Raw genomic sequence first — 24,210 nt, forward strand, 5'->3', positions numbered from 1 at the left:
TGTCAGAAGTGAAACTTTTTTGGCAAGATTCATACCAAAATCGTCGCCTTACTCCATGACGTGACGATATTGTCATGACGAGACATTGAAGTTTTACTCTCAACCTGCCTAAAAAAATTTTAATTTAAAAACTTTTGTTTTATTTTTTTTATATAATGTATGTATCTATTTGCATTATTTAAGTAATACGATACGTCTTACTACCTCCAATACAGTTTTTTTAAATCATATAGTAAACAGTAACACCACGATTTTTATGCAATCATCTTTTAAATAAATGTTTATTGTTACTTCTGTCCATATTTTTAGGTTATATTATGTAATTACCGTCAATTGCAAAAGATTTATCTTTTTTTACATATTTTTCCAAAAAAGCTAATCATAAAATCATTCAATTACCATAAACCTCACTTCTAAACATCACCAATACCATATCTAACTACAGTACTAACCTCTGGCGGTAAAGTTGGTGACAGACTCTTATTCTTAGAGAAGAGACTGGTCCTCCTGCTGGAGGGTGGTTCTGTGGATCTCCTGCACGCACCACGGAACCAGCGGCAGAGGCGGTTGTTGCAGCATCTGGGGAAATGTTGTCTGGTAGATATTGCTTTATAAGGGATAAGGCGCTTCGCTGAATTTAGACGTCTTAATTCAGTTCTTGCTGAATGTAGTGAGGTCACTATAGTATTTTACGTTGTTTTTTAAAAATCTATTGTGTAGATTTTTTGTGTAAGTACCTACTATAATGAATGAATGAATGAATGAATAAAGTTAAATATTTTGCTACTTTGTAGTTTCGAGTTTATATACTCACACGTCGTAGAACGTAATATCATGTATCTGGATAAAATGGCAAAAAAGGAATAAAAGGAATTTATCTATCTATTTAATATCTTTAATGTATACAGTTATTCAAAAAACACAAACAATTTTAACAAATCAGCCAACAATTACATACCTACATCAATACAAACATACAAAAAACACTCCAAAACAACTCACGTAGGAGGCGCCTGATCGCTCAGTATACTGTCTCGTCTCTCGAACTCTTTCTTCTTCCCGCAGCACCCAGTCTCGTTTACAACCTGCGACACGACCGGCGACGACGCGTCCATACGACGGATCGGCTCCGACACGTCCGCGACACGACGTTTGTGACAACACCCGCAGAGAATGTCGCGTAGCTTGCGCTTGCGTTTCGTTTCAGTTTCGAATTCTATTGTCGCTGTCTGTGTGGTTATAATAATTACGTATTTTTATGGGAAGTAATAATGTTTTTGGTTTGTGTATGCAGTGTATGATTAAAGAAAATTAAAAGATTAGGCCACCTATAACGCACATATCGAAATAATCGATAGAATTATTGTAGAGATACAGCCCAGAGGCACGAGGTTTCCTAAAATTTACTATTTCTTATCAGAGTTCCACTTTTTTATATATTTTAAATGTAATAACATGATTATATGTATCTATTAATTAATATAAATTTTTATTAAGCCCTTTGTACACACTTTAAAAATTCGAAATTATCTAATAATTGTACTTAAACATTGCAAACACACCTTAGCAAATTACGTAGGTAAATTATAAACTTATGTTCACTTACTTTTCCTGCAGCGCGTTCCACTTCATCTTCAGGAACCTTCTTCTTCATACAATTCATGGAACTCCATAACTTTTTCCCATCGGTTATCTCGTTCTCTCCTTCCGTATCTTGCTTTGCACAACAAGAACAGCATGCTTTGCATTTTCCGACCAATCGGGAACAAATGTTTGGTTTTTTTTCTGTCTCGTTTTGATTGTCTGTGGTGTTGTCTGGCTGTTTGTCTTCTTTTGGTTGTCTGTGCGCTCTGGCTGGTGGTTTTGGAGTAGTGCTTGTGCTTTGGGGAAATCTGGTTTAGAAATAAAGAGGTTGTTACTCGTTAGTCATTGTATGTGCTCTTGGTAGAGCTTTACGATTGCTGATATGAATGTAGAGTGGAGTTATACTTTATATTTGTAATTTTTGATAACACAAATAAATAAACGCATTTGAAAAGAGCAACAACACATCGCATTGGCGTTGCTATGTTATATACGTATGCTTTCAGAGCATAGCATTAGGTACAATGACCTATTATACTAGTAGACGCGGCATACGCCAACATCATTGCACTAAAAAACAGCGTAATTAATACATACCTACTTACTAACGCATTATCACCAATACAGTTGTTCTCTCTTTCACTCTCACGCACGAGACATAATACATGTCTCACTCATGTACTTCGTAATAACAACTGCCGATTAAAATATAAAAAGAACGTCCAGCCACGACGCTGAATGGTGCGTGACTAAGTGAAACTCGGGCACTTACCTGAGTTTTTTCTTGCCAAAATAGAGAGCGGGTAACGTATCTAGCTCTTTTATATATCATAGATTAGGTAAATATTTTTTCTGTAAGGTGAAGAACTAGGAGCGCTTAAAAACTTAATACTTAATTATTTAACTGTAAATAATTAATACTTAATTATTAGCAATATTTTATCTGAAAATATTGCTAATCACGTCACTAACATCACACGTTGTTATATTATTTACCATAGGTACTAAGTACGAACTACGATCACAAACATTGCCGTATTCAGTCATTTTTTAAATTACTTTCAGGTAACCTCGTGGTAGAGTTGTTAAACAACATTTAGAAGAACAAATCAGATCTTATAAAATAGGAATGACATGAATTGTGCAGGAAACCATGCGATATATTTATTTCTTCGAGTATTGATTGTTTAGTTTTAGTACTTTTACTAATTCCAAGCATGTTTTATTTATTCCGTCATAAAATAATATGACGTTTATATTTATTTATGATGGTTTATTAATTTAATTAAGACAACATTGCGAACACAACATGCAATTTCAACAGCATAGGTAACTGTTACCTTAACAATCTCGACTGACCCACGAATCTAAAGAAACAATTATATTAGTTAGAGTAAATAACGACAGTTAAATATAGTTTATATGAATTGAGGTAAAATATTAAATACTTGAATATTAATTGTTAAATTTTCAAAAAATATAAACATAATGTATTAAAAAATCAAAAGAAATTACATATTTTGTTGTCCATCATCGTCACCATAACGCTTAGGCAACAGTTCGTTTGGCAAAATATAAACAGTTCTGTTGTTAATCATTTTGGAACACCACAAAAACCCTTCGCGAAATGCAGATAATAAATTCAACTGTCATCTGTCAAATGCACAAGACGGTTTCGCGCCATTTTGTAAAGCGACGGTTGTAGCAAGCGGCCGAGGTCGGACTGTAGCATGAACTAATTTCTTAAGGGTCGCGGTTGAGCTACAGGCGATTTTTACAATCTGTTAACGTTCGAATAGTTTCATAATAAGGTTAAGGAATTCTATTGTACCCTAAGTTACGCGTATTTTTTAGGTTAGGCATGTACTTATTTAATTAATGTGACAGGTTAATGTAATTTAGGAGTTTGGCGCCCAATGTCAGCTAAATATTAAATATTTACGTAAGGCTGTTTTTTATGTAACAATTTAATTTTATGTTAGTGTAAAAGATTCAGAAATAAAACGCGATAATAAATATATACCTAGGTTTTAATAGAGTTTATGACATAAAAAAAAAATTGACGAAGTATAGGGTCGTTAATCAAGTTTGAAACTTGCTGAAGTCATTAATTATATAATTTATTTAGTTATCTAGAAGACCTATTGCTATTCTTATACATTCTAAATATAGTTTTATTCTTATAAAATCCATGGAATGTTTTCGTAATATGTGACTTGCATTATTTGGCCGAATGTGTCGATTTTTACGCATCGGAAATTAGTATACTTATACGGGTAATTTAGAGTAAATTGACCTCAAAGATTATCATGAGTCATTTTTTGTCATGAAATTGTTAAATCACGTAGTATAAGGACTAGGTAGTAGTTGTGAGTCAGTGATTGTACTTGAACGAATATGAAATATATAGTTCTTCAAGCGACATTAGGTAACAAGTACCTATAAAATACAATGATATTGTGTTTTAGTAATGTTTCGAGTAATGCCGAATACGAGGACATGTCTTACAAACACATTAAAGTATTTAAGTGTTAATTTTAATCGAAATATTGTCTTCTATGTTTAAAGATAGACAAGCAGTGTTATCGAAGATATACTTTATTCTGTGGCTTCGAAATATTGGAATCTTGCACAAAACAATAAAAGGTTTTGATTATATTTATAGATCTGGTTGCTTGAAATAACTATGTATTTTTATTATTTACATATTTGAAGCCTATAATGTTGTTGTGGTTTTATTAGAATTAGGCCAACGCAGAACTGTTACCGACATCTTTCGGGGGCATTTAGAAACTTCTCGAATACTTTCTACGATTACAAAAAATGCCCTTAATATAGTCAAAGGTATTAGCATATTGGCGAGTACATTTAACACGCAATGTTTGACTGGACTAAGGTTTTGCGATCGATATAAAGTGTGAAACAACTTGTTTTGCTTTAGTTTTATTTTAGCGCCATCTAGTGGTGACTTTGTAACACTCAAGTCAGAAGAAATTAGGACTTTTTAGAAAAAAGAAAGTACCTATAATTTTTTTTGTGTAAGAATCGGGTAAAAATTTCGAGTAAGCGTACCTAAAAGCCTTTTGCCATTATTTTAAGGTATTATCATGATAGAAGCTTATTTTAATGTGTTAAATGAATTCAAGGTGGCTAAATGATAGTATAATAACTTATATTGAATCCATTAGTGTACCCTCCCCATTTACTTTTTTTAGCCCTAACAATGACTTTAAATTTACTAAAGTTTGCTTTTAACTGATTAAAAAGCTTAACTACGTACCCGCCATTGCTGTGTGCAGATTTATCAGAAAGCTCATCCGCCTTTTTAACATGTATCGTAATTTTATCAGCATGTGTAGACAAATTTGAATTTTGCACTTCCACATCTGGTTCTCCTTTAACTAAAGTTTCGTTAACTTTTTCGATATCACTCTTTATCTCTTGTTTCTTTTCACTCACAACTTTCACTAGAGGCTCTATCGTTTCTTTGACATTCGCTTTCTGCATATCCTTAGGCTCTTCAACTGGTGTTATTATACTGTCAACAATTTTTGTAACTTCAGAACGAATTTCTGCAGATGTTTCATCTTTTTGTTTTGTAACTTGATCTTTCACTTCTGTTATTTTGTTAGAAGCTTCATGTTTTAATTCTTCTACGTCCGTTTTTATTGTATCTTCAACTTTTTGTAAAATATCTTTGTTTTCCCTTACTTTACCAGCAGATGACAGTATATTTTCTGTAGAGATTTCCGGCTCCTTTAAAATTTCTTCTATTTTCTGTTTGACTCGTTCTAATTGAGGGTTGTTATACGGAGGATGCAATAATTTTAATTTAACATTATCTTCTGAAAATATTGTTTTCTCGGAATTCTTATGCCTTGGCGGGCGCTTTTCTTCCTTTTCCATTTTAGATTCGACGGTTTCTTTAACTTCAGCCGTGTCTTTTTCCTCTTCTTTTGCAATTAAAGATTCTTTGGAGCTGAGTCTTTCAAACATACCTTTTTCTCGTGCCTTTTCAAGAGCTGCTGGCAATTGGTTCGTAACAGTAGCCACTACTTCTAAAGGCTGAGATGTAATAGCAGCTGTTGTCATAGATACTACGTTTTTCTTTGTGAGAATGACAAGTTCACCGTTTTCATTTGTCATTTTATCATACTGAGTTTCATTGTCTTGCGTTGTTACTTCATCCCCATTTTTGTGTTTCACATTGTCTACACTGTCTTTACTTTTAGTAATTTCTTTTTTAATTTTATCACCACTACGTGCCGCTTTTCCATTACTACTAGTGCCGATTACGTTTATTTTGTTAGTAGATTTGGATTTTTCACTCAAATCTTTTTTACTATTAGCTTTCTTTAGAGGCGGCTTTTCATTTAAATTTTTTGTACTAGGAACCCTTGATAAGTTTTTAACACTATTTGCTCTACTGACAGGTTTTTTTGGATCAGTTTTAATGAGTGCAGCTTTGTCAGTAGCAGATTTATTTGTGGGCTTTGGAAGGTTAGGTTTACTTGCACTTTTGTTCGCCATACGTTTATCTGGACTTTGATCTCTGCTTGTAGTTCTGCTTGTCTGTCTAGAAGTCAATCTAGACGTCGCAGGAGTGTTTCCAGTTGTTTTTACGGGTTTCTTTTGCATAGCAGAAGTCTTTGTAGGCGTTTTAGCCGAGCCAGGTTTAGGATCGTCGATTGGACTTTTACTTGGCGTACCAACTATAGGAGATAATCGTTTGGCGTTGATTAATTTATTGGAAGGAGGTGGTCCACTTTTTCCTGGTGATATTGGTGGTTTACCTTTAATAACAGCTGGGGCAATATTTAAGTTCTGAGTACTTTGTATCGCTCTTTTATCATGGATTTGACTACCAATTCTAATTGTTTCATGAATGCTACTTGTACTGTTTGATATAAATCTTTGATTTTTGTTTAAATTATTGCTAATTGGTTTTCTTGTACTACTTCTGGACGGTGAAACAGAGTTTTGTCGTTTGGGTATTTTCGAATTCTTTGGAGAACCCGTTTTAGATTCTGGTTGTGATCTTGATATTGATCTTACTCTAGATCTGTAAACAGGCTTCGTACTATCACCATTTAATAATTCTGAACTTCCTCTTACACTTTCAACGCCTAATATCGCAGAAGGTGAGTTCGATCTTGATCTTAAATTAATCTTACTCGGTGAATTACTTCTTGAATTAGTTCTAGAATTAACTACACTTTTCACTTCACCTTTCTTATCAACCAGACCCATTTCTTTAAGTATCGCAATCTCCTCTTCTTTTCTCTTTTTCTCGGCTTCTGCTTCGTGTTTTTCTCTGTTTATCTCACTGATTTCTCTTATTTCTGCCATGTTTTCTTTTAAAAAGTTTCGTGGTGAATGTGGTCGGCTTGGCAAGGGTTGTGGGAGCAGGGTCGCAGTCTGCGCCATCTTTTCCGTCCTTGACGAGGAGTTCGTTCTTCTTCTCGGCGGCGAACAGGCTCTTGAGTTGGCAGCAGAGGTTTTTGGCGTATTGTGCCGTGATGTTTCTTCACGAAAGCCTCGACCTGGGAAAACAAGAGCGGACTTTATAAGTGGTTATTGATTCATTTAGTAGTGATGTACCTATTTTAGATAGAAGCGTTATATAAGTATTCTTATGGTAATTAACTAGCGTTCGCAGTCAATTATAGGTGCGACTATTTCAGTTTCAATTTCAGTACGTATAATTGTAAATACCTCCTGTGAATTTTATTTTTGACCATAGTTAAAAAGTTACTGTTACTCACATTACATTAATCTGTGTTTTTCTTTGTTTTATATTGATTCTAGAACCATCTACTATTAATTATACCTTCGTTTTTATCTCTTTATTAAGGACACAGTCAAATCTAATTAATTACCTTTAAAGGGCGAGACTCTCTCTGGTTTGATCTCAACAGGGAGGGAGCGAGGGCTGGTCGGCCGGGATGTGGGAGGCTCAGCTATTATCGCGAAAGATTTCTCTCTTTTCCGCTTTGATGTTGGCACCGTTCTGTAAATGTTGTGTATGTATTAATAGACAATACATTAGATTGTAGACTTGTGAAGGAACTTTACGTAGCGGATAATAGATGAAGTACAGATTCTGAGTGAATAGTATAAATATTGAACAGGTATTTTGTGAGTTTTATCTCACTATACGAGTGTGATAGAAAATTGTATACCGAGGTATTAGAATGAATTTTTTTTCATATTCTTTTTATATTTTAAAATATGTATAGAGTGTTTTACCCACTTAATAGAATATAATATAAGCATGTACCCATGTACGTTGTTCGACTAGATTTTGAAGATGTGTGTGCTGCAAGTCTGCTTTTTTCCACACAATAATATTTTTTTTTTGTTAATAAAGTGTTCAAAGGCCTCAAAAGGGCCACGAAATAAAACTATCTCTATCTGAATGTTTATTTTGAAATACCTACTGTATATTATAATACTATACTATACTATGTGAAGTAAGAAGTTGTCTTGGAAAATTACGTACCTAGGTAAGTATCTGTCATTTACGCAGACACAGAGAATTAAATGGGGTGCTATCGGCACTAGATTTGTAAGCGGGAAGACACGATTTAAAAGCTGGATTCTAAACATTCATTCTATTATAAAAATGATTAAAACATCATAGGAAATAATTATTCATGTTATGAAAAAGCAACGACAGGACATTTTATATTCCATTAATTTCACTTAAACAATGGCGGATATGCGTGTTAAATACTTAAATCCTTATTCTTATTTACACGAATATTTAGTATTTGTCGCAATATCTTGCAAGGACGTTGACCAAATTGAGGCCACCAGCCCCAAGCAATCATAACCCACTTCGACCAGCTCAAGGGTGTTTTTATTTTACTATTTATGACTCTGATAATATTTTGGTGTAATTTTAGAGGGTTGTTTTTGATGTATTGTTTTTTCCCCGGCAGGGGTGTATGTTTATTGAAGTGAAACTTCTTTAGGCGCGTTGAGAGTAAAATTTCAAGGTCGCGTCATGGGATTATTATATTAGAAACTGAAAAACTTTTTTATTCATGTTGTACTACAGATATTGATCTATAGATAGATGTTCAATCATACTAAAAATACATCGGTATGTATGTGAACAGCTGATTTCAGTAGAATAAACTAAAGGAAATATAATATATAAACTACGCTCCTGTTGGTCTTAGCTTGATGATATATTATAGCCTATAGCCTTCCTCGATAAATGGGCTATCTAACACCGAAATAATTTTTGAAATCAGACCAGTACCACCCAGTACTTCCTGAGATTTTGTTTTTTTGGATACGTTAGTGTCCAAACAAACAAACAAATTCTTCAGCTTTATAATATTACTTAGTATAGATTACTAGGATAGTGTAGGTAAGTTACGGGATTATTTTCAAATTTGAAAAACTGTTTTGATTCATGTTATAATAAAGAGATTATCCAAGAAAAGCAGATTTCATTAGGATAAACTGATGCAAACATAATATTAAATCTATATTCTTTAAGGTACCTAATCTAATTGTTCGTTTACTTCTCTGTCATAAAGTGTGCATTCGTATGTTGTTAACTCGATCTTTCTACACTTATTCATAAATTGTCGTTAAAATAATTACCTTGTAATTGCATATAGGTACTGCATTCATAGTGCGTGAATGGGGTTTGGTGTGTGGTATAAGAAATAGCGTCGTATAATGCAATGTTTAATGTATAGGATTTTCTGTACCATAAATGACATAGGAATTTAGTCCATTGTTACATTTGGGGTTGCGTTTTTTAGAGGACGCAATTTTATTTTTTTGATGTGTAGGGGGGGTTAGTGTGAAGCTATCACCAAGTTTCTGGGGTCGCCTCCCTTGAAAATAGCGGTTATTATGGTTTTACGATATATCTCTCAATCTATATATCAAAAAAATTAAATTGCGTCCTCGAAAAAACCCAAGGTTAGGCCTAAAAATGTCACATTTCAATGGACTATTTATTTTTATAGGTAAGGATATTTGGTATACATATATGTATTGAGATGTGTAGGTGCGATGAAATCATATGTACATATAAAAAAAAATAAAACCATTTTTTATAAAATCGCTTCAGCTTATGCCTTACAACGTTTCAAACAGCCCACGCGTATCGAGGGAAAGCTTCAGAGCCTTCCATTATCTTTACGACGGTGGTTATACAAAGTATTAAGTAGCTAGAGCCCGTGACTTTGCTTGTGATTTTCCTAGAACCTTTAGTAAATAGCTTAAACGTTTTTTTCATAATAAGTATATTAATTATTATCTATCTTATATATAAAAATGAATCGCCAAATGTGTTGGTAAGCGCATAACTCGAAAACGACTGAACCGATTTTGATAATTCTTTTTTTATTATACATATTTCTTGAAGTACGAGGATGGATCTTATGTAGAGAAAACGTAAACATGTACCACTGGCGAAGCCGGGGAGGATCGCTAGTAGTTTATAAAATTCTACTTCATTTGTGTTGCAGGATATTTTACCAGCTCTTCAAAGGTAGATAATGACATTGATGATTATTATTAAAGAAATAATATAAGATACAATAAATAATAATGATGTGGTCGATGTGTTTTCAATAAAAATTGGTCCACATAGTTACTATCGCATAATATATTGCAATATCAAAAAGTAAAAGTAAATGAAGTGAAATCGTAGAAAACGAAAATCGTATGAAAATAACAAATTGAAACCACAACCACATTTAAATGTATCGATAGAGGATGTGGGGTCAGAAAGCATGAAGTTAAAACCACAGATGTTAAATATTGTTTCTTACCGAATGTACCAAAAGCTTAGAAGACCAAAAGGGCTTTTGAAAGTAGGTACCTATCTAGAGCTATATTTAAATGTATTTATTTTATCACAAAAATAAGCCTTAATACAAAAAATATGCCTTGAATACTTGAAAAGACAAATTTTCGCATCTTTTATAACAATCTATTCGCTTTTTCTGTCTCTATGTCCCTTTGTAAGCTTAAATCTTTAAAACTACGCAACGGATTGCGATGCAGTTTTTTTAATAGATAGAGTGATTCAAGAGGAAGGTTTTAGTACATTTATTAGGTTTTATACAAAGCGGGCGAAGCCGCGGGCGGAAAGCTAGTTTATTATATAGCATAGGTGTTTTTATTAAACAAAAATAGTGTTTTTAAGGTAACTAGACCTAATTTTATTGATCATGTGATATTTATAAACATTGATTAAAAAACTTCCACAGTACGAAACCTAATTTAAATTGACCAGCATTTATAATGGATAGGGAATATGGGATGAATATATCAAATCCCATCTTACAAAACATAAGAGGAAGTGCGAATAAAGGTTTCACAATAACTCATAACCCACTGCCTGCATTAACAATATGTGTGCAATCTTAAGTTATTATATTCGTTCGTTATAGTGTAAGAGCTGGTTACAAAACTTTGATTATTTTAATTTAATTTCTATTATCTATTCTTTATTTTCTATACCATGTTTTGTAGCCACATTGATAAAATAAACTATTATATTAGTAATATATAATCATGAATACTATTCATCTGTTTTAAAAAACCAAACAGTATACTGTATGTAGGGATTTACTTGCTCTCATAATATTATTATAATTATGTACAATTGTACTGGCTAATTGTTTAATAACTATAAGTGAACACTTTTAGTAAGCTAAGTGCTTAAAGCATATTTCGAAGTATTTACCTAAATAGGTAATGTAAGTAAATACTAACATTCAATAATATATAGCTTGAAATTTCAAGTGAAAAATATTATCAATTACCTAAAGAATGTTGTGAAAATATATTCACAATGACATATTTTTCTTTAATGTCAATTGTAAGCATAAACTTGATAAACTTAAGACAAAATCTTCACTAGCTCTTACACTGCAAGCATGCAAATCAAAAAGTTGCGAAAACGCATTGTTTGTTAGCACGTAGGGGTCCGTGGGTTCTGTTCCCATCTGTGTCTTCAGTATTAATGTATGTCATAGCTTTGTATTGTTATTGTGTATATGACAATTATTATCTAATATATTATAAAATTCTCGTGTCACAGTTTTTGTTGCCATACTCCTCCGAAACGGCTGGACCGATTCTCATGAAATTTTCTGTGCATATCGGGTAAGTCTGAGAAGCGGCCAACATCTATTTTTCATATGTAGGTACCACGGGCGAAGCCGGGGCGGACCGCTAGTTACCTATATAATTTATGTAAACAGTAAATATAATTCTTTTTTATTTAATTGTGTGTTTTATTTAAATATTTCGAAATTACCTGACTGACCATGATGAATTATATGTAAGGTTCAATTTCATATATACCTAAATCCTGTTGAAATGAATTCACAATATTAATACGAAATATATTTTTTTTATATTTTGGTTAAGTATAACTTGGAGTTGTAACAAATAACAACCGAAATCCGAATCCTTTCTTTCTACGTTTTATCATTTCTACTGTTTAATGTTTTATTCTCAGACTAAACTTCCATCTATCTTAAAACCTCAACTCATTCAAATAACACTTTCATTCAATATTAAAAACGTATAAAAAAGTGTCATTGACCTGAATGTGCATTGCCTTCAGTTAGACAAATGATCGACACCTACAGAGTATGTATTAATTACAATTTGCAATTGTTTGTGGGCGTCAGGTGGCATCTAAAAAGATTAGTGATAGATGAAAATTTGATGTATATACTTGAGGTCCCTGGTTTGAATGTGTATTTTAAATGTATTATGTACAATATATGTATTCGTAATTAATTCGTAATCTAAAAACAAATCCGACGGATTTTGATTTTCATGATCATGATTTTCAACGAAGCTCTTAAAAGCTTGTATATTGACAAGCTTTTGCGAGTTCTTGTGCGTATGGTTGGTTTGTATAGCTAGCTGTGCCCCGCGCTTTCACCCGTATTGCTCCGCTCCTGTCGGTCTTAACGTGAGGTTAAGAAGGCCTTCTTCGTTAAATGGTTCGTTTCAAATCATTTTCAAATCGGACTATTCCTGAGATTAGCGGGTTCAAACAAACAAACTCTTCAGTTTTATAATATTAAAATAACTTAGTACATAGATCTAACTTTAGACTGTAGTACCTACTCAAACTCAAACTCAAACATTTATTTATTCAATTATGAAGACTTCTTTTAGAAGCACTTTTGAATCGTCATTAAATATTTTTTTACATTTACCACCGTTTTACTGTTATAGTTAAGATGACAAATTGTGTGTTTTTATCTTGGTTTTTATAAGTTAATAATAATTATGTCAAAAAGTGGAAAAGCTATCAGTATTTTTATCAGCATCTTTATCTTAGTCATCAAGTTGTGAAACAAGCCTGCAGAATTCATATGGTTTTGCACTGCTATAGTATTACGAAATATTGTAGCAGTTCTTGAGCTTTCCCTCCTCATATCATATTCATAATAATTCATACATACATCATTGTATTCGTATCACAATGCGAATTTGACGAATGTGTTTCATCGCGATACGTGCAATGGAACGCGGGAGAGAGGCGTTAGAAATAGTCAAATTTTAACATATTCCAAGCTAGTTGAAATAGAAGCTTGTATTCAAATGTGCATTTCAATATTTGTCTCAAATATTTTGTAAGGGCTTGTTTGGTTGGATTGATCGCGGTAATCTCAGGAACTACGGGTCTGATTTGAAAGATTGTTTCATATGCGGGTAAAACCGCGGGTAGCTAATATGTAATAACTTATAACAAACACAGTTTGATTTCAATAACAGATTTGATTCATATTCAATTAATTTTTGAAATGTTTACAGGTTTAATTATGCCATACGTTAAAAATCCTACAACAAAAAAAAATATTAATTTAAAAATGGTAGTAGTTTTTTTTAATCAGATCTTGTATTACATAGAGTCATATTTCCCGATTGCATTATTTTAATAAATGTTACATAATAACCAAATATTAGTTAACGAAACGTAACGCAAACGCTTTCTAACCGCTATAATTGCACAAAAACATTCTCTGTTCCGATTTTGCTTATCTGTTCCCACACTTGTAGATTTATCAAAATAGATTCAAATGATTAATATTTGTTCTTAATTACTTACAGATACTATGTAGTTACATAAAATATTATATTATGAAGTATTTGGTTAGAAGTAAGTACGAATACACAATAAGATAACCTTATAGCTGAAAAGCAGTTTCTTTCAGGCAACCTACATGTTTTGCAAGAATGTAACTACTTTGACGGATGATCCTATCCTATCCTATCCTATCCAACTAATATTATAAATGCTAAAGTTTGTGAGTATGGATGTATGTTTGTTACTCTTTCACGCAAATACTACTGAATCGATTAACATGAAATTTAGCACACATATAGAGGGTAACTTGTCCCTAGGATAGGTTTTATCCCGGGAACGGGAACTGCGGTTTTTCTTTGAAAACGCGGGCGAAGCCGCGGGCGGAAATCTAGTTTATAATACTAGCATTTTCTTCTATGGTTCGTAGGTATGTGTTAACATAATATGAAAACTACGTGATGTATTTCAATGTAATTTTGTTACATGAATAATTCTGTATTAAAAGTACTCACCTACTTACCTTATTGTGCTTAATTCTTTTTCATACTTCAAATTTCTAGATATTTAAGCCTTAAGGATTGTTAAGTTTATAAGACATGATAGTTTCTAATATATATTTGTACTCTTGTATAAAATCTATGTCAATAGATATTAATAATTTTATTGTATGTGTGTTACTGACCCGTGCGGTTGCGGTTTCGGGTTCGATTCTCGGCCGAGACATATCCGTGGCGGGTCAATGATTTTTGTGATTATAATATATGTTTGTAATAAGTGGGTTTTATCCATCTGTATATCTATAAGGCATTGAATATTCAATATTATACGATAAATTTACATAAATACTACTAATATTATAACTGCGAAAGTTTTTGAGTATGTATATGTATGTTTGTTATGCGAGAATAATCACTCGAAAGCCACTGAACGGTTTTTGATGGTAGTTGGAAGTGATGTCGCTTGTACGGGTTCGTCTGCGAGTGGAACCTCGCGGCACAGCTAGTATATCATAAATTATTTATTTTATTTAATAATAACATTTTTATTTAGCAATTCTATTTAAATATTGTAATATTTATGGTTCTTCACTTGGAACTTTTGCTAAGCGTTTAAAAATTGTATGCTATTAATGTAGTAGAGATGTAGAGCCATTTTCTGCTTGTTTCTAAAACATTAATTACGGAGATATTTACACATAGACATACAATTATATTATCTGTGACAGAGAGATATTTAATCACAAAGCAACGCAAACAAGGCCGGTGAGCGTTTTTTTACGAGTTTTATGTAAATGTAATAAAATGAAGCTCTATAATATATTTCCTAATAAGTATGTACTTACATTCGTTGAAATATAAATGATAACATTATTTTATTATTTAAAAGGTTATTTTCTTCACATTCATTCACATACCTACTAGCTGTGCCCCGCGGTTTCACCTCGAGAAATGAGCTATCTGACACCGAAATAATTTTTAAAATCGGACCAGTAGTTCCTGAGATTAGCGCGTTCAAACAAACAAACGAACTCTTCAGCTTTATAAGATTAGTATAGATTTACGTTTTATTGAAGAAAAGTATCACTTTATTTCCACTGCAAAATCTTCATTCTCGTTGATTTTGAATCGGTTCAAACCGCATTCAGTTGTCTCTACAACACGCGAAGGACAAACCCGGACGGAACCATTAGTGCCAATTATAACACAGGTGATTACTTCTTAATTAAATTAAACATCTGTATCGAAAAAAAATAGTGTAAGTTTGTGTCTTATTATTGAATTGTATATCTTGTCTCTGTTTCAAGTATCAATAGCACAAAATAATAACTTTATTAGTCAATAGTAAATATTATTTTAATTATATTTTTATGCCCTTTATCTATCTTATATATAAAAATGAATCCCAAAATGTGTTGGTAAGCGCACAACTCGAGAGCGGCTGAACCGATTTCGATAATTCTTTTTTTACTATATTCCTTGAATTACGAGGATGGTTCTTATGTAGAGAAAACGTTAATATGTACCACGGGCGAAGCCGGGGCGGACCGCTAGTACTTAAAATAAAATTAGACAGTAGTGCATCCATTTTTAATCAAACACCTACATATATACCTAATTGTGAGTTTACACTATAAAACTTTCATATAAACTCCTAAAGCAAAGAAGCCACTTTAAAAGTTACAGAAGTATCAATAAATTTTGTTCAATTGGAAAAAACTTGCGCTTTATTGAAGTTGATCAAATATAAAATAAGGTTTAGATGAGGCGTAGGACCTAGGTATTATGTAATTTGTAAGAATATCTAAATATCATGTTATTTAGAGTACCGTGGAATCTGGAAGGTGTAACCTAGTATATTATTATTAGTCTGTGGTGTAACTGAACCTAACACCGAATAATTGTAAAATTAAAATGTAATATTGTCATTATGTTAAAAGATGGAGTTTCTTGCCGGTTCTTCTCCATAGATACTGTTTTCAGAATCGGTGGTAAATGTTAAAAATGTGTTATGACGATTCAAAAGTGCTTTTATAAGAAGACTAATTGAATAAATAAATGATTGAGTTTGAATATCACCTAAGTTTTAAACTGAACATTAATGTATTTTATTACAGTTGTTTAATCCCTATAACTATTATCGTCATATCCAAATCCATCCAACTTAATTGACTCTATAGTCTATACGCTGACTGTAATGTTTTTCTATTCTCAAGTCGTGGCTGGCTGGTCCGTCACACGGTGTGAGCATACAACCTTGCAACACGCTTCGATTGACAATACTTAAATAACAAGTGTTTAAGACTATTTAGATTGCTACTACATTTATTTGTGATAGTTAGCTATTTTTAGTTCGAATAGAAATCTATACATATAATAAATCTGTAGAAGGGTCAATTCTGTACATTGAAAATATTGAAAAAATAACTAGCAGAGGGTGTTACTGGATCAATACCAAGCCCAAATATGTGATTTAAAAATTATTGTCTGTCTGTCTGTCTGTCTATCTGTTTGTCTGTCTGTCTGTATGTTCAGGCATCACGTGAAAACTAACGGTTCGATTTCGATGAAACTTAGTATAATTAGATATACATTATTATCCTGAGCATAAAATAGGATACTTTTTATCCCGGAAAAATACGTAGAAAATAAAATAAATCTTAATTTTTCTTAATTTTTCCGCGCGGACGGAGTCGCGGGCGGAAGCTAGTAGATAAATATAAAAGGATATAATTATTATAAAGAATAAAATATAAATTTATCTGTCCATTTCTTGGTACATTACATGCACATTCCGAGATACAAGTACCTATGTTGGTAATTAACAAGTTTGTAATTTAGTTTTTTATTTTATAAGCTAAGTATGTATGGGTATATTATTTTCTGGCTTATCTGTGGCTAATCTAAAAAATGATAGATTAGATTTTCCTGTAAATTTTGTTTATACATCTATTTCACTCAATATTATGGAAAAAATTATAGTAAGTAGTATATTTCATGCATAATCTTCCTATAAAACAACTTATTACTTACATTAAATTGATTACACTTACTAGAAAAAAATATCAAATAGATCTCTGGTTTTCATATAAATACGTATCAACGGAATAAAAAAATATCTCAATCTATGAGTAAAAAATACTATCAAGGTCTCTATAAAAACACTTTTTTACTGAACCTTGCTTTTTGTGGACTATTTAATGAATCATTTGAATTGTTTTGTATTATTTACAACCTTCCGTTTTCCGCTAGTAAGAAGACATTATAGGTACCTATATATTTATTTATTTCTCGTAAAAAAATGAGAGTATTCACCCTAAAAACATCCTTCTAATAAAATCTTTATTTCAGGGACATTTAACAAAAGATATATCTGAATAAATAATATTAATATTATTTTATCATGCAACAATCAAACAAAAACACATTAAAAACAGTTTTTAACAGTAATTATACAAGAAAACACAGTTATTTTGAAATGACAAACAGATAGATATATGGATTATTGCTTAGAAAAGTAGTTATAATGTGTACATGTTAGAATAGGTCAATGTTTTGTATAAATTAAGAAACGTTAAATACGAAATAAAATCGCATACTCGTGGTTCCGTAGAATATTAATATTTATACATAACATAATTTCATCTTACATAATCCTAACTATGAATTACTTACACTATAAACATCAACAAATAATCTCTACATAATATATTTATAATAAATGGGCGTGAGAATCTACCGTTTCCCAATAAAAAAATTATCAATGAAATCGATGTATTCTACAAAAAGTAACTTAACACAATTATGAAATAAATACTTAGGTATAATGGAATCGAGACCTCCCACTTTTAAAGTCAGTTTAAAATAATATTTTAAGAAATAAAGTACCTAGATAGGAAGTGTGAGATATGAAGATAGATTAGAAATGATTAATGTCTATTTTAGTCTAAGATCCCACAGCAGTACTGCGTTCATCGATTTTTTGTTAAAAACAAAATTTTATGTATATTTTTAATTAGGAGGAAATAAAATATTGGCTAGGTTGCCGGTCTAAATTTGGCGGAAAGCAACGCACTAATCCTGCTGTGGGATCTCGTACTATTCATTCATGAAAAAATAAACGTTTTCTACCGTCAAGATAATTTTCAATGTATGTCCTTGTGAACCCCAAAACAACAGATCCTTTTAGAATTTTGCACTCAACACCAGTTACTTTAAAAGGTGTTACCACCCACAGTGTCAATTTTAAAATGTCAATTTATTTTATGTACAATTTAGAGGTATACTAATTGTATGTACAATAAAAATGGCTCATTGTTAGTGGTTATGGTAAAGCAATGCAATTTGGTAAAATATGTATGCGTGTAAATATGTGTATTGTATTCTTGGCAGGTCATAATATAATAATTATGGAAAAGAAAGATAAAAAAGGGATATGAAAATAGAAAAATATCGGATTATGGGGTAATAATCAATTTTTTATATTATATAGGTACAAAGATTAGAAATTTTATGACTATGTTAACAATATCAAAAATTAAGCTGATACCATTCTGAAACAATGAAATTTGGGATCCATTATTAATTCGATTTTAATTGGAAAATCGTTCTTTAAAGCACTATACATTATTAACACAAAATTAATAATGTCTATACAATCAAATCATTTGAATTGTAAATTTAGTGAGTACCTAATAAATATTTATACTGCCGTAAAATTAACTAACGTTATTTTACCATTAAACAGTAAATTTTAATTCTATTAAATAAAATGTGATAAGATATTAATAAAATAATTGGAAATCCGTGTACTTTTCTTTATATGGGTTACTAGCTTTGCCACACGGTTTCACCCGCTCTGCTCATGTTGGTCTTAGGGTGATGATATATAGCCTATAACCTTCCGCGATAAATGGGCTATCTAACACCGAAATAATTTTTAAAATCGGACCAGTATTTCCTGAGATTAGCGCGTTCAAACAAACAAACTCTTCAGCTTTATAATATTAGTATAGATTTTATGAGGTAGATATAAATCACATATATCATAGTCAAGAAACTGTTAAAAAAAATAACAACAATTAAGACTTACAACAAATTTAACATAACAATTAGCAAATTAAATATAAACATGAACATCGTAATTTAAAATGTTACTTACATGCATTTAAAGATGGCGTCGTTCAACAAAATTCTTTGGTGTCATGCGTAAAACATTAATTATGTATGTGGGTTCGTTTAAACGAATTAATCGCCTTAACAGGGAAAGTTTGCAAAAATAACACATTTATAACGGTTTTAAAACTTGATTTATTCATTTTGGTGTAATAATTGGAGACGATTAGTGGTATTAGTCACAGTAAATGTTTAAGCACACGTTGGAATATTATAAATATTTATTTTAGTGTTGAAATAATAAAAAAGTCAGTCGTTTTTCCATTAATATCAATGTTTGTTAGATAGCATATACTACGTGCAATTTCAAATTGCTCTTTACGTGATCACGAAATTGACTTTTTTATCACAAAAATATTTATACCCTATCCCCTAGGAGGTTTAGTTTGGAAAATGTTCAACTATCACGACGCATTACCTTATCGAAATCGAAAATCGAATCACTGTTTTAACGATCAACGATTACTTCGACACAAACATACAAATAGGTACATATTCACAAAATAGTATAAAACGAAGTCGGTGTCGCTATCTGTCCGTGTATGCTACGCAACGGATTTTTATGCAGTTTTTTAATACATAGAGTGATTCAAGAGGAAGGTTGTAGTATATAATTTATTAGGTTTTAGACAAAGCGGGCGAAGTCGCGCGCGGAAAGCTAGCTCTACATTATATCATTGACTCTATTTTACTATCAATATGTCTTTGTTAATGAATACGAGTCAAAATATTTTTAACTGATCGATTTTACTCATTGTTTGTCACCTACTTAAGTATCAAATAATGGTCGGAAATAACTATTTAATAATAGAATTGTTATAAGATCGATCCATTGTATATTTATTACATAACGTTAACAAAAAGTAAGCTGTCGAAATAATTACAATAATGCAAGATTACATTACTTAGTGAAATGTTGAGAAATTACATTCAACCCAATTAATTATGTGTTGCTGGGTTAGCCTCGATTCACGGTACAGTGCGTTTTTGCCAAAAAATACTGTAAAATAAAGTAATGACATATTATATTGCTATGCAACTTCTAGAGACTATATCTTATTTAGATTCCTTACAGCTATTTGTATTACAATATTTTTATTTAACTTTAACAAAACAATACGCCAATAAAAAGGAATACCAATAATAAGACATTAATATGACAGTAGTTTTACATTAATTATAACAATGATAAAGTGGAAAAATTTAATTTATACGTATTTTTTTTTTTTGGACATGATATACAAAAAAGAGGAAAACGTACCCAATATAGAATGTTTGGTATGGATGTGTGAATGTGTGTACTGTGTGTGTAGTGTATAATGGTGTAGTGTGGTGAGAATGTGTAAAAGTAAATTATGAAATTATTGAATTGGTGATGTCTGTTACTGCTTTTTTAAAACTGTTACGGGAGAGATGAAATATGTCAACACTTGAAAATTTCTTGTTGTAAATATCAGGTAGACGGAAGAGTGTAGAATATCTTTAAAAAAGAGCGTGTGTACCAAGCACACGTGTCAGAAGTGAAACTTCTTTGCTCAACTCAAAGATACTAAAATCATCGCCCTACTCCATGATGGGATGGTATTGCCATGAAATTTTACTCTCAACACGCCTTAAGGAGTTTCATCTCGAAAATACCTAAATAAGCTGTACTTATATGCGATTTGGTTTAAGAGGAAGTTTTTCCAAGAACATGTTGTGGTAAATTTGTTTGAAACCGTCTCTCTTCTAGTGTAAATCTCAATAATATCGGTTCAGCCGTTCTAGAGAATAGCCCGAACAAACAGAAGGTTATATAAATATAAAAAAGAGCTCTTATTTTTGCTTGATTTTGACCTTGTTTTTTATACTTAACTTAAGACACCTATTGAATGGTTGAACCGATTACGAATAAATTTAGAACACTGAAAACAATATTTCACCTGTTGACGAACATTATAAAAACAAACAACAACTTCATACATAAATAATAATTACTGGCTATAATAATTATTATAAACTTGTTTTAAAATTACGTTAATTAAATGCTGCTCATAATTTTTTAGTTTACGGATGCGTTACTATTTGACAGACAACTTTAAAGTAAATTAAGTGGTTTTTGCCATATCACAGTAACCTTGAATATAGCTTGGAGTTTTTGTAAACTTCAAGATTGTTGACCTTAAAGGTGTTTTTGGGGTTTTCTATGAAATATGTAGTTATCTAAATTTTGTGTAGAATTCAGGCCTATAACATTAAGGGATCACGTTTAAATCATGAAGCATGAAACTAAAAAACATACAGACTTTTCAGCTTGATATCAATAAAAAAGTAAACCTTTGGAATACCTACTGCTACGCCTCTTGAGGCCAGAATCCTGGCCAAGTGCAGGTTGTCATTAATATGTGTTATATTATGAATTTATTATACACTAGCTTTCCACCCGTGGCATCGCCCGCGTAGTCAAAGAAAAACCCGCATAGTTCCCGATTCCGTGGGATTTCCGGGATAAAACCTATCCTATGTCCTTTCTCGGGTATCAAAATATCTCTATACCAAATTTCATGCAAATTGGTTCAGTAGTTAAGGCGTGTATTAGTATATTGTAATATAGTATATTGTAACATGTTATCAAAAATTTTGTTTTAATGTTATTGCACGCTCGAACTCATTTTAATTAAAACTTTTTAACCAATTAATATGCTAATTTGAGTACTTTAAAAGAAGTATACTTACATTTATAAATGCTCTATTTTGTTTGCTTCATCTCAAGGTAAAGTTTCTTCATTATTTCAGTCGTTTAGTTTCATAAAGTTACCAATTCTCTTATCTTCTTTGACTTTATTAAAGCAAGCAGTAAACATTTGCGAAAAAATAATTTGAATGTGGTTTTATTGTTAATAGTATTTAAAATTATATTTTTCTTATTATAATGGTTTGTTTGTAATGGTTTATATTAAGAAAATATGTAGGTTTCATTGCATGAATTGACAGAATATTATTTCTTTTATAGAAAAATAAGAGCTCGATGTAGAGTATTTTAGTAAAATTCACTTTTGTTTAAATTTAAATATGTACCTATATCGTTATCGTTTATCTAGTAATATTATAAAGTATAAACAAATACTTAATGTAAACTAATTGATTTATGTGGAACATAAAATTAAGTTGCACTTTTTGAAAATTTAGGTGATTTATTCTACTCTCCTATTGACATTAAAATTTGTGTTGTATGATGCTATAGGATGGATGATATTTGTGACTCCATTATTGGAGGAAGTTGAATGGATTTCGTTGAAAAATAAGATTCTGATCTGGAAAACCGCAAATATCTTTTCTATCTGGATGGTGAAACTATTATAGCTATAAAAATAAAATTGCAAGTTGCACATTTCATATTTCAAACAGTAATAAAATTTACAATTATGTTATGATTAGCATTTTAATGTCGCAGACGTTCTAATCTTCCCTTTTTTTATCAGAAACTGTTTATCTATTACAATAGAGTAAAAGCTACTCACGGCAAAGAAGTAAGCTCGCTCACATCCCGGGAAATAACTTGGAAAGCATCACCAACACTGACTCTAACAGTCGCCGAATTGGGCGCACTTTTCACCTCAAAATTCCGATTGGACAGGTCGAAATACCTGTCCTGCGCGTGCACAAGCTGAGTCACAGTGAACGACGAGTCGATTTTCGGCCCGAAAAGATCGTCTTTGTCGATCGAATCGATTGTTATGTCCAATATGGGATCGCTGGCTCGAAGCGAGCGTTCCGTAGCGAATGCGTACGGCGTGTTCGCTAGCTCCTCTTCGAGACTGTTGTAGCGGCTTCTGAAGAGAGAGTGGGATTCCCCCTCCGCGTATTTCGCGCCGAAGAGGTCGTATTTGCCGAAACGGTGGTTGATTGTGTCGAATTTTGGGTCGGTTATGTCCTTTTCTGGGGTGTGCGCGGGCGACATGTCGATGTGCAGGATGCCGTGCTCGTCGGTGTATTTCAGCTTTAGGGCCATTGTCCGTCTGCAAATGAGAAGATTATTGTTGTTTTATTTAATGGTATACCTGGATAATAAAAATACGGGCAATTATTGGGCAAATAAATTGACGTTCATTTTGTGTGAGAAACAATATGACAGTAAAGTTTAATATTATGATATAAATATTCAAATATGATATAAATTTCAATAAGAAACAAAAATATTCAATAAGGAGAAGAAGAAAGATCGAATAGATAGGAAACATTAGAACACATACGTAAAAACAACATACAGTGAGATATAGAACCTCCTTTAAATCAGTTAAATTGTTTGCCACTGCACGATCTAGCTTTGATTTTCAGTGATTTCCTAATGATATTTTATAAATTATTAAGAAGATGTAAGTACGTATTAATTTATTATTTTAAAGGTCTTTATTTGCATTAAGGTAGCTAAGTACTTGCTACGATCAAAAATTTATGATAATTTTGAAGAAGCTTTTGCTCTCTAAAGTTCAGGATTAATTTGTACCAAATTAAAACTCAGTTTAAAACTGCTTACTCGCTATTTATTTTTAAATATAAAAATGAATCCCAAAATGTGTTGGTAAGCGCATAACTTGAGAACGGCTGAACCGATTTCGTTAATTATTTTTTATTATATTCCTTGAAGTACGAGGATGGTTCTTATGTAGCGAAAACGTAAATATGTACCACGGGCGAAGCCGGGGCGAACTGCTAGTTTTTAATAAATTTATTTAAAAATGTCAGAATCCAGTAAACCGTTCCGTTTCGTAAAGGAATCGAACGCGTAACTTGTATCAAGGTAATAACCAATGAACCGTGACGCTCGTAATTATGTATTATGTATATTTACTGCCAACTCTACTTAAAGATATTCATGTT

The 24,210-nt window shown here is 31.8% G+C and overlaps 1 protein-coding gene across 1 annotated transcript in view; it reads right to left on the reverse strand.

The window, feature by feature from the left end:
* LOC123703811 (protein stum) overlaps positions 1 to 23,348 on the reverse strand; it is a 28,743-nt gene extending 5,395 nt beyond the window's left edge. The window contains exons 1-6 of the mRNA XM_045651970.1: positions 22,851 to 23,348; positions 7,464 to 7,594; positions 4,865 to 7,127; positions 1,607 to 1,892; positions 1,003 to 1,229; positions 453 to 579 (exon numbers count right to left, since the gene is read on the reverse strand). Of these exons, the coding sequence (XP_045507926.1) occupies positions 453 to 579; positions 1,003 to 1,229; positions 1,607 to 1,892; positions 4,865 to 7,127; positions 7,464 to 7,594; positions 22,851 to 23,341 (3,525 nt within the window). The 5' untranslated portion in view covers positions 23,342 to 23,348. The remainder of the gene's footprint in view (positions 1 to 452; positions 580 to 1,002; positions 1,230 to 1,606; positions 1,893 to 4,864; positions 7,128 to 7,463; positions 7,595 to 22,850) is intronic.
* Positions 23,349 to 24,210: the final 862 nt, after the last annotated feature.

Source organism: Colias croceus, chromosome 27 (genome assembly GCF_905220415.1).
Source record: "Colias croceus chromosome 27, ilColCroc2.1".
NCBI lineage: Eukaryota > Metazoa > Arthropoda > Insecta > Lepidoptera > Pieridae > Colias > Colias croceus.